The sequence below is a fragment of the Petaurus breviceps genome, unplaced genomic scaffold, assembly GCF_028583685.1.
Source record: "Petaurus breviceps papuanus isolate PSGF00001 unplaced genomic scaffold, PetGlider_PUasm1.0 90594, whole genome shotgun sequence".
Taxonomy (NCBI): domain Eukaryota; kingdom Metazoa; phylum Chordata; class Mammalia; order Diprotodontia; family Petauridae; genus Petaurus; species Petaurus breviceps.
The window spans coordinates 2,695,342-2,708,850 of NW_027187281.1; the positions used below are offsets into that span (position 1 = coordinate 2,695,342).

The following is a 13,509-nucleotide window of genomic DNA, read 5'->3' on the forward strand; positions in this document are numbered from 1 at the left end:
AACATCAGTTAGAAGGAAAGCTGGTTTGTCAAGTCTCAAAGACAAGGCTGATGGAAGATTAAGTAGTTTTTTATGTACTTATGAACAGATTATTACCCCACAAAACAGTAAGAAGGAAGGGAAAAACAAAATTTACAGAAACCTTGGCTGAAAACACAAACATCAAAGCAGTCTTAAACACATTTAAGGATGAAACTGGAAGGCTAAGAGACAAAAGATGTAAAAGGTCTACATTTTTATGGCAAGCTTTTTTCACCACCAAGGACAATGGAACCACAACATTTGGACTTTTAAGTGGAAGAAATGGAAATGGCATTAAAAAAAAAAAGATGGGAACAGAAGCTGTCCTTAGATCTAGATAGTCTGAAGGAGGCAATTTTGAGGGATTATTTCTCAAGGTATCTGAAAGAAGTGAAGATAACAAAGGGGTAGGAAAAAACCTCTTAAACTGTATTATTAATATCAAAAAGGGAACAGGGAGAAGATCAATAATTACTGATCCATATACAGTATCTATTTCCCCATCTATATAAAATCACAATAGACATATATAGATCAAAGACATCCCTGATGAGAGCATTAGAAGAGAATAGGTTGGATTTTCTAAGTGATATTCCACAGAAGACCAATCTTTATCATAATACAATTGACAAAAATATGTAGAGAATGCATTTTACTGTTTGCCAACATTAAAAAAAAAAAAAAGGAAACGTGATTTGGTAGAACAAAATGCTCTCTGAAAGGCTCTCCTCCAACAAGGTGTTTCCCACATATATCAAAGTTGTACAAGACTACTTTAAAGATAAAATAATAAAGATAACCTTAACTGACAACCTTCATTATTAATATCAAGTCATACAGCTGGTGGAAGCATGCTTGTCAATGTGGTAGGAGAAATGAAAAAGAGCTTCTCTAAAGATGGTGAACATGTTGTGAAAGTGCCTTTTGGGGGGTGGCTAGGCGGCGCAGTGAATAGAGCACCAGCCCTGGAGTCAGGAGGACCTGAGTTCAAATCCGGCCTCAGAGACTTAACACAAAAACTAGTCATGTGACCTTGGGCAAGTCACTTAACCCCAATTGCCCTCCAAAAAGCAAAAAAAAGAAGTTCCTTTTGGCAGGTGACACTGTCCTTAATGCATCCAGACCTGGAACACAATGAAGGCTCTCAAACAATACAAAAATTAAGAGTCTGGTATGACCACCCACATAGGAAAAACAAAACAGAACAAGCTGATAAAGAATTCCTACGTTCCAGACTATGATACATGGTTAGATTGAAAACCTAGAGTTCTTAAGCTGGGATTTATGGCCCACTTGGTCTGTGAACAGATATCAGGGGGTCCATCAACTTCAAAAATTAAAAAAATAAATTACATCTTTATTTTCACTAACTTCTGAGTAAATTTAATTATGAAGGTAGGCAAAAAAAAAAAAAAATTCTAAGAAGGCCAGGCCAGTCATTCCTTCATTTCCCAGAGAAGGCTGCCCTCCTTTGGAGAACCTGCTCCTCCCTCCCCCCTCCCCAGTCCCTTCCCCCTAGTCTTCTCTTTTCCAGCTTCTTTTTGTGGGCTGATTTCCCCATTAGATTGTAAGCTCCTTCAGGGGTTTGATTTTCTGTCCTTTTTGTATTTGTATCTCCTGTGTTTAGCACAGTGCCTAGTAAGAGTTAACAATTGTTGGCTGATTCACTTGGCAACTGATTGGATATTGGGTAAAAGGGAAGTGGCACAATGAATAAAGCCATAGACCTTGAATCAGCAAGACCAGAATTCAAATTTGACCTCAGATATTTCCTAGCAGTGTGACCCTGGGCAAGTCATTTTACCTTTGTCTATCTCTGTTTCTTCATTTGCAAAAAGAAGATAATAATAACACATATCTCCCAGGATTACTATGAGGATCAAATGAGATATTTGTAAAGCACCTGGCAAACATTAAAGTGCTATATAAAGGCTAGCTGATACTGTTATTATTTTTATTACTATAATTATATATGACTCTGAGGTTATAAATCGATACTGGTGGAGCCCTCAAAAGGAAAAAAGGGTAGTTCAGAAGCTATATAGTTTTAGGTTAGAAGACAATGGATTTTGTTTCGGATGGTCTTTACTTTGGACTCCTTGAATAGGAGGTCTTCAAGCAAAGTCTGGATAACCACTTTGAATGAGGTATGTCATGTTGGGCATACCTTTTGTTTAGTTGGACTATGGAAGCACTGAGGTCTGTTTCAACTCTCAAATTCTTTGATTTTATGATTCAGGCTTTTGACAATGCATGATTAGTGTTTAAGTGAGAAATTATGGATTACAAAGGAATGTACATACCGAAGACATGTATGGACATGAAACCTGAATCTCATGATTGAAGATGCCTGAGCAAGAGTACGGGCAGAAGAGAGGTCCTAGGACGGAGTCCTAGGGAAAACCATGCTAAGGGGGTAAATCATATTCCTAGCAATGTTATTTGTAATAGCAAAAAAACATAAATCACTCAGGCATCAAATAATTGGGGAAAGGCTAAATAAACTGCATGTGAATGCAGTAACAGCTCATATTTACACAGCACTCACTATAGGCAAAAGCACTTTATATAAAGCATTTTACATATATGACCTAATCTGATTTTCACAATAAAGTTGAGAAGCACCATTATTATCTCCATTTTACAGATGAAGAAGGTGAAGGCTAAAGGAGATTAAATGACTTTGCCTAGAGTCCCACAGCTATTAAGGGTCTGAAGTGGATCTGAACTCAGATCTTCCTGACTGCAAGCCCAATGTTCTATCTCCTAGCGGCCTACAAGCAGTGCAGTTTAGTAAACAGACAGCAGGACTCTAAGTCAGAAAGACGTAGGTCTACATTTCCACTTCTGAAAAATATAGTTGTATAAATCTAAGCAGAGTGGCTTTTGACCTGCACTTGTAGAAGGAATTTCCTCCTGAAGAGTTACTTATACCAAAAAAAAATCACAGCTCTGATTAAAAAAAAAAATAATAATTAAACGGACCCTTTTTCTGCCATTAGAATTAACAAGGATGAAGAACATAATATAGTGTGTGGGACAAAAGACCCTTGCCCAAAATAAATTCAGTAACTCAGAGGTTTCTTCAGAGAAACAAAAAGATATTTATTACCTCCCGAAGAGGGGAGTCATCGTCACCAGAAGCAGTCTGGTGAGAGAGGCCTGAAATACAGAATGTAAAGCTTGGTTATATACCCAAAAGACCACCCCTTTCCCCCCTCCCTGTCCTTCATTCTTATTAATCGGGAACTTAGGTTCATAATCTAATGCTGACCACAAAAATCCACTTATACAGCAAATAAAATGTCAGCAATATCAAAATAGATGAAAGCAGAAGATACATGTCTAGCAGTGTCAATATAGATATGAAAGCAGACGGTAGTTTGCGAATCATGGGGATTTTAGGACATGGTGACCTGTCTGGAGTTTTGTAACAGAATTTCCAATTTTATATTTGTACAGGTCAGATGGTGGTCAGTGGAAACAAGTCTAGGACATCTAGGCCTGTGATTAGATATGAAGGGTCTGTACTTTCCCCTCCTACACATTAGCTTAGCAAAAACTTCAACTTATGACCAGGGAAATAAGGCAAAGGGTCCCAGGCTGCTAAGTCTTTGGTACAAATCTGTCTAGATTTTAGAATACTACCTGAGGAGTTTACACTGTCCCACTCATAAAGGAAGACAGATGAATAAAAGAGTAAAGGAAGCAAAATCATAATAAACATGTTGACTAAAACAATAAATAACTAAATCAACAAAACCTAGAAAAATAAACAAGAGTTCAGAAAAGGCAGTGAAAACAAATAGAACGGTCTTACTATTATTTTCCAAAGTTAATATACCTTAATAATGGATTTAAAATTTTATTTGGATAGTTGTTTTTTGCTGATTACTATGTATAAATATTCTTTTAAAAAGTAAATGACTAACAAACAAAATTATATGATTATGCTCAACAGATGCTGAAAAAGTTTTTGACAAAACACAGCACCCATTTCTCTATTATAAACACTAGAGAACAAAGGAATAAAGGGAGAGTTCCTTAAAACGATCTATCTAAAACCATAAACAAGTATTATCTGTAATGGGGATAAGATAGAAACCTTCCCAATAAGATCAGAATGAAGTAAGAATGCCCATTATCACCACTATTATTCAATATTGTACTAGAAATGTTAGCTATAGCAAAGAGAAGAAAAAGAAACCAAAGGAATTAGAATAGACAATGAAGAAATAAAACTATCACTCTTTGCGGATGATATAATGGTATACTTAGAGAATCCTAGAGAATCAACTAAAAAATTACTTGAAATAATTAACAACTCTAGCAAAGTTGCAGGATATAAGATAAACCCACATAAACCATCAGCATTTCTTTATATAAACAACAAAGCCCAGCAGCAAGACACAGAAAGAGAAATTCCATTTAAAATAATTGCAAACAATATAAAACACTTGGGAATCTACTTGCCAAGACAAATCCAGGAACTATACAAACACAATTAAAAACCATTTTTTGGCACAAATAAAGTCAGATCTAAGCAACTGGAAAAATATCAATTGCTCATGGATAGGCTGAGCCAATATAATAAAAATGACAATTCTGCCTAAATAAATTTACTTATTTAGTGCCATACCAAACTACAAAAAAAGTATTTGTTTGAGCTAGAAAAGAACAACAAAATTCATCTGGAAGAACAAAAGGTCAAGAATATCAAGGGAATTAATGAAAAAAAATACAAAAGAAAGTGGTCTAGCAATACTAGATTTTCAAACTATATTACAAAGCAGTAATCATTAAAACTATCTGGTATTGGCTAAGAAATAGAGTGGTGAATTAGTGGAATAGATTAGGTACACAAGACATAGTAGTTGATCACTATAGTAACCTAGTTTTTGATAAACCCAAAGACCCTACCCTTTGGGATAAGAATTCACTATTTGACAAAAACTGCTGGGAAAACTGGAAAATAATAGGACACAAACTAGGTATAGACCAATATCTCACATAGTATACTAAGATAAGATAAAAATGAGGGCATGATTGAGACATAGAGGGTGATACCATAAGCAAATTACAAGAGCAAGTCTACCTGTCAGATCTATGGGGAAAAGAAGAATTCATGACCAAACAGAGTGATAGAGAACATTAAGAAATATAAAATAGATGATTTTGATTATATTATGTTTAAAAAGATTTGCATGAACAAAGTCAATGCAACCAAGATTAGAAGGGAAGCAGAAAGCTGTGAAACAACTTTTATAGCCACTGTCTCTGATAAAGGCCTCATTTCTAAAATATATAGAGAACTGGGTCAAATTTGTAAGCATACGAGTTATTCTACAACTAATAAATGGTCAAAGGATATGAATAGGCAATTTTCAGATGAAGAAATCAAAGTTATCTATAGGCATATGAAGACGTGATCAAAATCACTTTTGATTAGAGAAATGCAAATTAAAACAACTCTGTGGTACCACCTCACCCATATCGAATTGGCTAATGAGACAAAAAGGGAAAATGATAAATGTTGGAAAGGATGTGGGAAAATTGGGACACTAATGCAATGTTGGAAGAGTTGTCAACCTGATCCAACCATTCTGGAGAGCAATTTGGAAAAAGGGTAAACAAACTGTACATACCCTTTAAATGAGCAATACCATTATTAGGTCTGTATCCCAAAGAGATCATAAAAAAGAAAGAGGCCCTACATGTACAAAAATATTTATAGCAGCCCTTTTCCTGGTAGCAAAATATTGGAAACTGAAGGGATGCCCATCAATTGGGGAATGGCTGAACAAGCTGTATATGAATAGAATGGAATACCATTGTGTAATAAGAAATGATGGAACAGGCAGATTTCAGAAAAACCTGGAAAGACTTGTAGGAACTGATAAAAAGCAAAATGAGCAGTACCAAGAAAACACTGTACACTAGATCAGCAACACTATGTGGCTGATCAACAACGAATGACTTGGCTCTTCTCAGCAACACAATGATCCAAGACAAGTACAAAGGACTCATGAAAGAAAATGTTACCAATATCCAGATAAAGAACTGATGGACTCTGAGTGCAGATCAAAGCATATTCTTTTCACTTACTTTATTCTTTTTTTTCCCTTTTTGATCTGTTTCTTCTTTCAGAACTGTGACTAATATGGAAATATATTTTACATGACAGCACATATATAACCTCTATCAAACTGTCTATCATTTTTGGAAAAGGGGAGAGGAGGAGAGGGAGAAAAACTTGGAACTCAAAATCTTTTAAAAAGTGAATGCTAAAAATTGTCTTGACATGTAATTGGGGGAAAAATACTATTTTAAAAACAAACACAAAAAGAGACTAAAAAACCCCAAAGATCTCAAAGAGCTCACTCCAAGGTAAGAGATTGTTGTAGGGTACTTTATTAGTCCCAAGTCAATTTTCCCCTTTACTGATGCTTTTAGGAATTGTAGCCTCATGCTTCCAGCCAACAAAAACCTAAAAACATTTTCCTAGGGTTCTCTTTATTTGTGATAGACATTTATGTCAGGAAGGATTAAGAGGCTATTTCTGAACTGTCAATCCTGTTAAGATTGTTTACTGAAGAACTCGGCATAATCTGATGGCATCATTTATCACTCCCTTCTTCTAGCTTGGGGAAAGAAGTAGCAGATGTTGAAAAAAGTAATTTAGACATAAATCAAATCTTATTTAAGATTTGTAGTCATCAACACAGTGACTTTCATTTGAAAGATTCCCTTGGAAGTGTCACTTTATGTCATTAAGATATTCTGAGATGGAATACTTAAAAATATATGCTATGCTATGTACCTTATCTTTGTCCTTCATTTTCAAAGAGGACCATGACATCAGGGAAATGATGACATGACTTTCAGTTGACCTTGATTTGGGTGAAGGAGGGCTGTGCAAGGTCACCAGCCTCACTTTCTCCTCCAGAGCCATCTGGGTCCAGCGGCCAGATGTTCATCAGGACGACTGGAGATGGCCCAGGCCGCAATGGGAGACCCTGGTCCTTTTAGGCTAAGGCCTTTTCAGGTTCTCACTTTGAATAAGGTAACGCCCATTCAGTGAGTAGGCCTCTTTAAGAGGTGAGTCAAGGGATGGTCCCTTTAATTAGAAAAAAAGAAAAAAAAAAAATCAAGCTGGGAGGGGAAGTCCCTCAGGCTTGCTGTTCCAAAGAAAAACATTTACCATAGACATTCACTCTAAGGCAGGAGGGTCTACAATACAGCCAATAAGTAGAGTTGGGCAGGGACATATTGTAATCCAGTCTATGAGCTTCAGAGTGAAATGGGTTTAAGGTTTTGAGAAATAAAGAAAGGAAGGAAGGAAAGAAGCAAGGTTGTCTTTGCTTTCTTAGCATAGTGACTAGCAAATGGTAAGCACCTAGTAATGTCTGTTTACTGACCAATTAAAATGAGTATATGACCACACTATTAGCCACTCTGGTGAGAGGGGGAGAATAAGCATCTATACAGTGCCTAGTATGTGCCAGGCAGATATTATAATGTACAGTAATAATGATAGCTAGCATTTATTCAGTGCTTATTTTGTGCTAGCACTGGGCTAAGCACTTTACAAGTATCTCATTTGATCCTCACTACAACCTTGGGAAATAGGTGCTCTTATTATCACCATTTTACAGTTGGGGAAACTAAGGAAGGCAGAGGTTAAAGGATTTTGTCCAGGGTCACACAGCTTTTGAGGCTGAATCTGAATTCAGGTCTTCCTGAATATAATTACTTAAAAGAGGTGGGTTTTTTTTTTTAAATGAGCAATTGGGGTTAAGTAACTTGCTTGAGGTTACATGGCCAGTTATTTCTGGGTATCAGTATCAGAGTCTGGATTTGATCCCCAGGCCATCCTGACACTGGGGCCACTGCTCTTACTTACTAAGCCACCTGGCTGCCCCTTAAAAGTGTTTAAAAAAAAAAAGTCTTTGTTAAGAGTGCTTAAAAGCCATCTAATTTAGAATGGTCATTTTCAAGCAAAAAATAAAAATAAAGGGGCGGCTAGGTGGCGCAATGAATAGAGCACCAGCCCAAAGTCAGGAAGACCTGAGTTCAAATCTGACCTCAGACAGTTAACACAAAAACTAGCTGTGTGACCTTGGGCAAGTCACTTAACCCCAATTGCCCTACCTTCCCCCCTTCAAAAAAAGCAATAAACAAACAAATAATAAAAATGAAAAAGAATGGTCATTTTCAGCCAACAAAGACTGTATGCCTGGCACATAGTAGGCACTTAATAAATGTTTATTGTATCACTTTGTTTCATACTGTATTGTATTCTAACTAGAGACACCAAGCCATTATGAGGGTTGGTGGTAGAAGTTCCACAAGCTGAAATTATATATGCTTTCAAAAACATTCTAAAAGTTTTTTTCTAATGAGTAAGTTAATCATTTTGTTCAACTTACCATTTCTTTCTTCCATTTTTTGCAGCAGCTATTGAAGTACGTTAAACTCTTCAGGATGAGATTTACAGGGAAATCAGAGGAAACACTGACTATAACTGGAAAACATAACTAGTATCCAACTTTGACTACTATATTCCCTCCTCTGAGGCACTGGCAGTCATTAGACAACATTTTTCTCGTTTATCCTACTTTGGATCCAATGCCTTTTGATAAACTTAGTCTGGTTAGTTTTCAGACTGGAAATCACGATAAAAGGAACTATCAGAGGTGACTAATATTCAAACTCCATGTTGGGTTCTTCAAGTTACACTTAAAAGTCTTGATCAAAATGTGGGCAAATTAAATAGGAACTTCCTTCACGATGAAAAAATTTTCATTCTTTGCATCCATGAATCAGTAAAACACTCTAAAACAAGGAAAAAGAGTACACATTTGAAAAATGCAGAGTTGATAAATAATTTTTAAAGGGTATAATAAAAGTCACAGAATCACAGTAAACTTGGAATTCCTAAAATAAGTTCTTACCTGGGTTACTCATACCTGAAACTACTGAACTATAATTTTTAAACAAAAAATTTTGTCCCAATGACTCTTTTTCAATAGGAGATAGTAGATAGGTTTGTTTCATTTAAATCTTTAGTTGGTTTGATTTCCTTCTTTAAACATTTAAATGAGTAAATATATAGTTATTTAGGTTTATTTCATTTAAATCTTTAGTTGGTTTGATTTCCTTTTTTAAACATTTAAATGAGTAAATATATAGTTATTTGATCACAGAATGTTTAAGATAAAACTTAACCATACACCAGGTCTTTTTCATTGAAATCTACAGTGAACCACAGGATATTAAATGTTGTAGGGATATTTTAGAGATGGTTCAGTCCAATTCCAAATGAGGAATACTCAAGATGCCCTCAACTGCATATGCTACTTTTCCCTTTTTTAAAAGAAATCAACAATGTCAGTTTTAACACATAGCTTCCTAAATTATTTTTTCTAATCCTTAAATATTCATTTGCCATCTTATTTAATTTTCAAAGATGGCTATTCAACTTCAAGAATACCAAAGGGATATTTTGCCCCCAAAACGTATAGCATACTGAAATTTTGACATCTAAGAATTGGCAGGTTACTCTAGGGAACAGTGCATCCAACTTGGAATCAGTAGAAGGGAGTTAAAATTCTATCTAGATACTAACTAGCTACGTTACTATGGACAAGCTATTAGACTCTCAAGGTTTCAGTTGCCTTAAGATGAGTAAGGATACTTTGAATAATTACAATACAGGTACTGTCCAAAGCACAACGCCATAAGGCACTATGCAAATGAACATTATTATTTAACCTGTAGTTCCAGGTCAAATAGAAAAATGCAATGAATTTATAGAATATAATTAAAGGCCAAAACAATTTTATTTAAATTTCTGATGGGCTTCTAACTTGTAGCCAACAACTTTCTTAAGTTCAAAATTTTTTCTTTCAACACCAAAGACATTAAGTTAAATGCCGGGCATAACTGTCATCTCCCCTTCAAGAAATAAAATCTGGCAACTTTCTGATCAAGTCCCCATTGCTATACTTAATGGCAGAAACACATCTATAATAAAAAGCAACGTTACTTAGGTTTTACAAGTGGGTCATCCTTTCCATAGGGAAGGAACTATTATTTCTTTTATTTATTATGTTAAACCAAAAGGACTGGGATTGAAGAACTCGTCAGAGGACCAAACAAATTTTTTTTAAATCAATTGATGCTCCTGGTCCAGACACCAGACCAGAACAGGTCATTCCTTTCACCACTACTGGGGCATAAAGACTGAGTTATCCCTCTCCTAGGGGATCCTACTATTTAGAAGGCTGCTTCCCTTTGACAACAGTTAAAAGGAAAATATATTCTTTTTGCTCCATAGCAAAATGGGGGGAGTGAAGATGAACTACAGAGGTCCAGACCTGCAAATGATCCCTTTATAAGTTTGGTGTAAAGACACTTAGGTTTGATAAAGCAAGTCTGGGCTGGCAGAAAGGAGCCTTGGCTTGGACGGCAGGTGTTCGCCTAGTCCCTAGATCACAAAGGTCTCTTTCGGTTCCAACAAGGCAAGGCTTGGTTTCTGTGCCCCTGGGGCCCGCAGCTGTGAACAAGGCTCCGGAGGAACCAGGCGCAGCCTCCCGCCACACGTGGGCTCAATCCAGACCGCGGGGGTGGGGGAGAAGGGTGTCGGTGGGACCCACGCGCCACTGAACGGGCCTGCGCAGGGACCTCCCCACCCCCCCGTTTGGCCCACATGCCCACGAGGCGGCCGGCTGTATCTGGCTTTCCCCCCGGCTGGCCCAGGTCGACCTTTCCCCGGCTCCTCCGGTAACAGCCGCAAGCGGCGTGACCCGGTGGGCGGGCAGCGTAGGAGGAAGGACGACTCCGCAATTCCGGAACGGAGAAGTCTTTCCGCCGCCGGGTCGATCAAGGTGTCTAATCTGGCCACCTCCTTCTGACCTGCGGCCTGGCTCCCTGCCCATCCGCGGGGCGCCGGGCATAGCTCCCACCACCCTCCTGCACACCGCCACCGGGAGGCTTCCTCGGCCTTTTTTTTTTTTTTTTCCAAATACCCGCCGGATACCTACAATCGCTAGATTCCCGCCTCACCGGGAACGGAACACGCGCTTCCGAGCATCCCCGGGCATCCCTAAGGCTAAAACCGAAGTGGGAGGAGTCTGGGTCTCCCAGCCCGCGCAGCCAAGTGAAGCGGTCATTGGTTGCTCTTCCGTTTGCCACACCCCTCGACCGGTTTCGTACGGGCTCCCGAAGCTAGCGGAAGGCTACTGTCATCTGCCGACCTAGGACCCAAGTGTACGCGCTCTCCCCGGCGCCTGATTGGCTGAGTCCAGTCTCAGATTGTCTCGCGCTCCGGGGTTAAGCCAATGGAATCAATCGCAGTCGGGTAGCCGGCATCCTTTCAGCCGTGGAGCCGCGGTTCCCTCCGGTAGGTGTATGGCTGCCATCTTGTGTGTGGCATTGCCCTGGGTGCAAGGGGGTGGGGTGCTGGGGAGTTTGAGCCGGCAGAGGAAAGGTCTTCTTCACGACCGTCCCCTCCTTCCTGTTGGAAGGGGGAACGACTCCATTATCCCGAGTTTCTCATCATAGGAGGGAAAAGAGAGAAGGCGAGGGAGTTGTGGCCGTGATGGAGAGCCACTACTAATCTTTAGTTCGTCTGTTTTTTTGTTTGTTTTTTTGTGGGGGGTTTGGCGGATCTCAGTATGGTTGGGCCTTGACCTTGACCCGGCTGATGGGCATCCCTGTCGGGGAGATGCTTACACAGTCTACGGGCCCGGCTTGCCTCCAGTTAGCCTTCCCCGATTCCCGTCGTCATGGTAATGGGGAGGTGGAAACGAGGGAGACTTTATTTGCTTGCATCGTCATTTTTGAGAGCGCTAGAATTGGCTTTTGACCATGATCTTGTTTGACATCGTCCTGAGTAGTGGATTCTGACATCTGACATCAGATTGTGCCTTAATCAGAAGGCTTCCATCCAGCAAATGGTCCTCACATGCCCTCCAGCTCCCAGTCACCAAACTACCCTTTCCTCCTTACTAGGGGATGAATGTCCAGGAGATTGGGATGTTTTGAGTCACCCACCTCCTTGAATTTGCCGTCCATCTTGCTCTGATGGCCTGTGATCTTCCCTGATGGGGAAGAATTAATGCAACATGAACTTGGACTTGTGGATGATTTGTATACAGTGACAAGGCTTGTGCTATGGGTTATGGTTTTGTTTTTTTTTTAAAGCAATTGGGGTTAAGTAACTTGCTCAAGGTTACACGGCCAGGTGTTTCTGGGTGGGTGCTAAGTGTCTTGAGTCTGGATTCGATTCCAGGTCATCCCAACTCTGGTGCCAATGCTCTTACTTGCTGTACTACCTGGCTGCCCCTTTGTGTTAGGTTTTAATTGTCATTTGACTTAACTCTTAAGATCTAAGGTGTTCTCTTTTTTTCCTTAGAAACTTCCCATACTTCTGAGCTCCTTTCCCCCAAGCACCATTAAAAAATTATGAGGTTAATTTGTATCAGGGACACACATGTATAAATCTAACTATGAAGTCGACAACTAGACTGTTGAAAGTCTTCATTGTGCTGCTCTTAGTTTTGGCATTCTGGTAGAGGAGGTGAAGAGAACTATCTTATTGCATTGAGTTAAGCTTTCAATTATTCAAGCCCAGCCAATGATCCAGCTGCCTGATGGGTTTGGGTGACAAGGACATCAAAGGAATCAAACAGCTGTAAAAATAATGAAAGAAATTATAAATTCTATCCCGTGGTTGTTAAAGGACTTAAGTTTCAAGAAGTCTTTGTTCAGATTTGAATAATATGCAGGAATGCAATGATGAATTTGGGGAGGATTGAGAGAAAATTTAGTTTATTTTCAGTATTTCATCAGCAGTGGATATTGTTGAGTAACAAACTTTTAACTGAGTATACAGTGCTTTTAACTGATTTCTCACCTATTGAAATTGTGACTACTTGAATGTATTTGCTTAGGGTGCATTCATATAAATCAAGTAGATTTCACAATCAGTTGTGCTTTTGAATGATTATTTTATTAGTAAAATTGATACCACTAAGGTGCTGTCTAGGATTCTATCATGCACTTCTTTCCCAGAGTAACCCTCTTTCCCCTCCTACCCCCCAGCAAACTTTGAATTTTTGTAATATTTGAAAATTCTGTGAGCCAGTACTTATATGAGTGCCTTAATTAAACTTCTTGAAATAACATCGACTCAGGAGTTGGGAGACTTATTCTAGTCATAGCCCTGCCACTGGCTTCACCTTACAAAATCATCTTTTAGGGCTTGTTTCCTAATATTTAAAATGATTTAATTATTGTGAGTATCAAGATTCCCTTAGAGTTATTTAGCACGTGCTTTGGATCCACTGTCCTTACCCACCACTGGATTTGGCAAGAGAGGGGGCATAAGGGTTGTCTTTGTAATTCAGTAAGTTTCAACTATCAGTAGTATGCTTCTTTACTTCTGTGATGAGCCATTGATAATGAATAGTCTGACAGACGTAA

General features: G+C 38.7%; 1 protein-coding gene across 5 annotated transcripts in view; it reads right to left on the minus strand.

Moving 5' to 3' along the window:
- The window catches only part of SETDB2 (SET domain bifurcated histone lysine methyltransferase 2), a 67,772-nt gene extending 54,569 nt beyond the window's left edge, over positions 1 to 13,203 (minus strand). For 2 of the 5 annotated variants that reach the window (XM_069063645.1, XM_069063642.1), the window contains exons 1-2: positions 11,067 to 13,203; positions 8,451 to 8,856 (exon numbers count right to left, since the gene is read on the minus strand). In XM_069063645.1, the coding sequence (XP_068919746.1) occupies positions 8,451 to 8,453 (3 nt within the window). In that variant the 5' untranslated portion in view covers positions 8,454 to 8,856; positions 11,067 to 13,203. The other 3 variants (XM_069063646.1, XM_069063644.1, XM_069063643.1) reach the window with 3 other exon arrangements.
- Between the last annotated feature and the right edge of the window lie 306 nt (positions 13,204 to 13,509).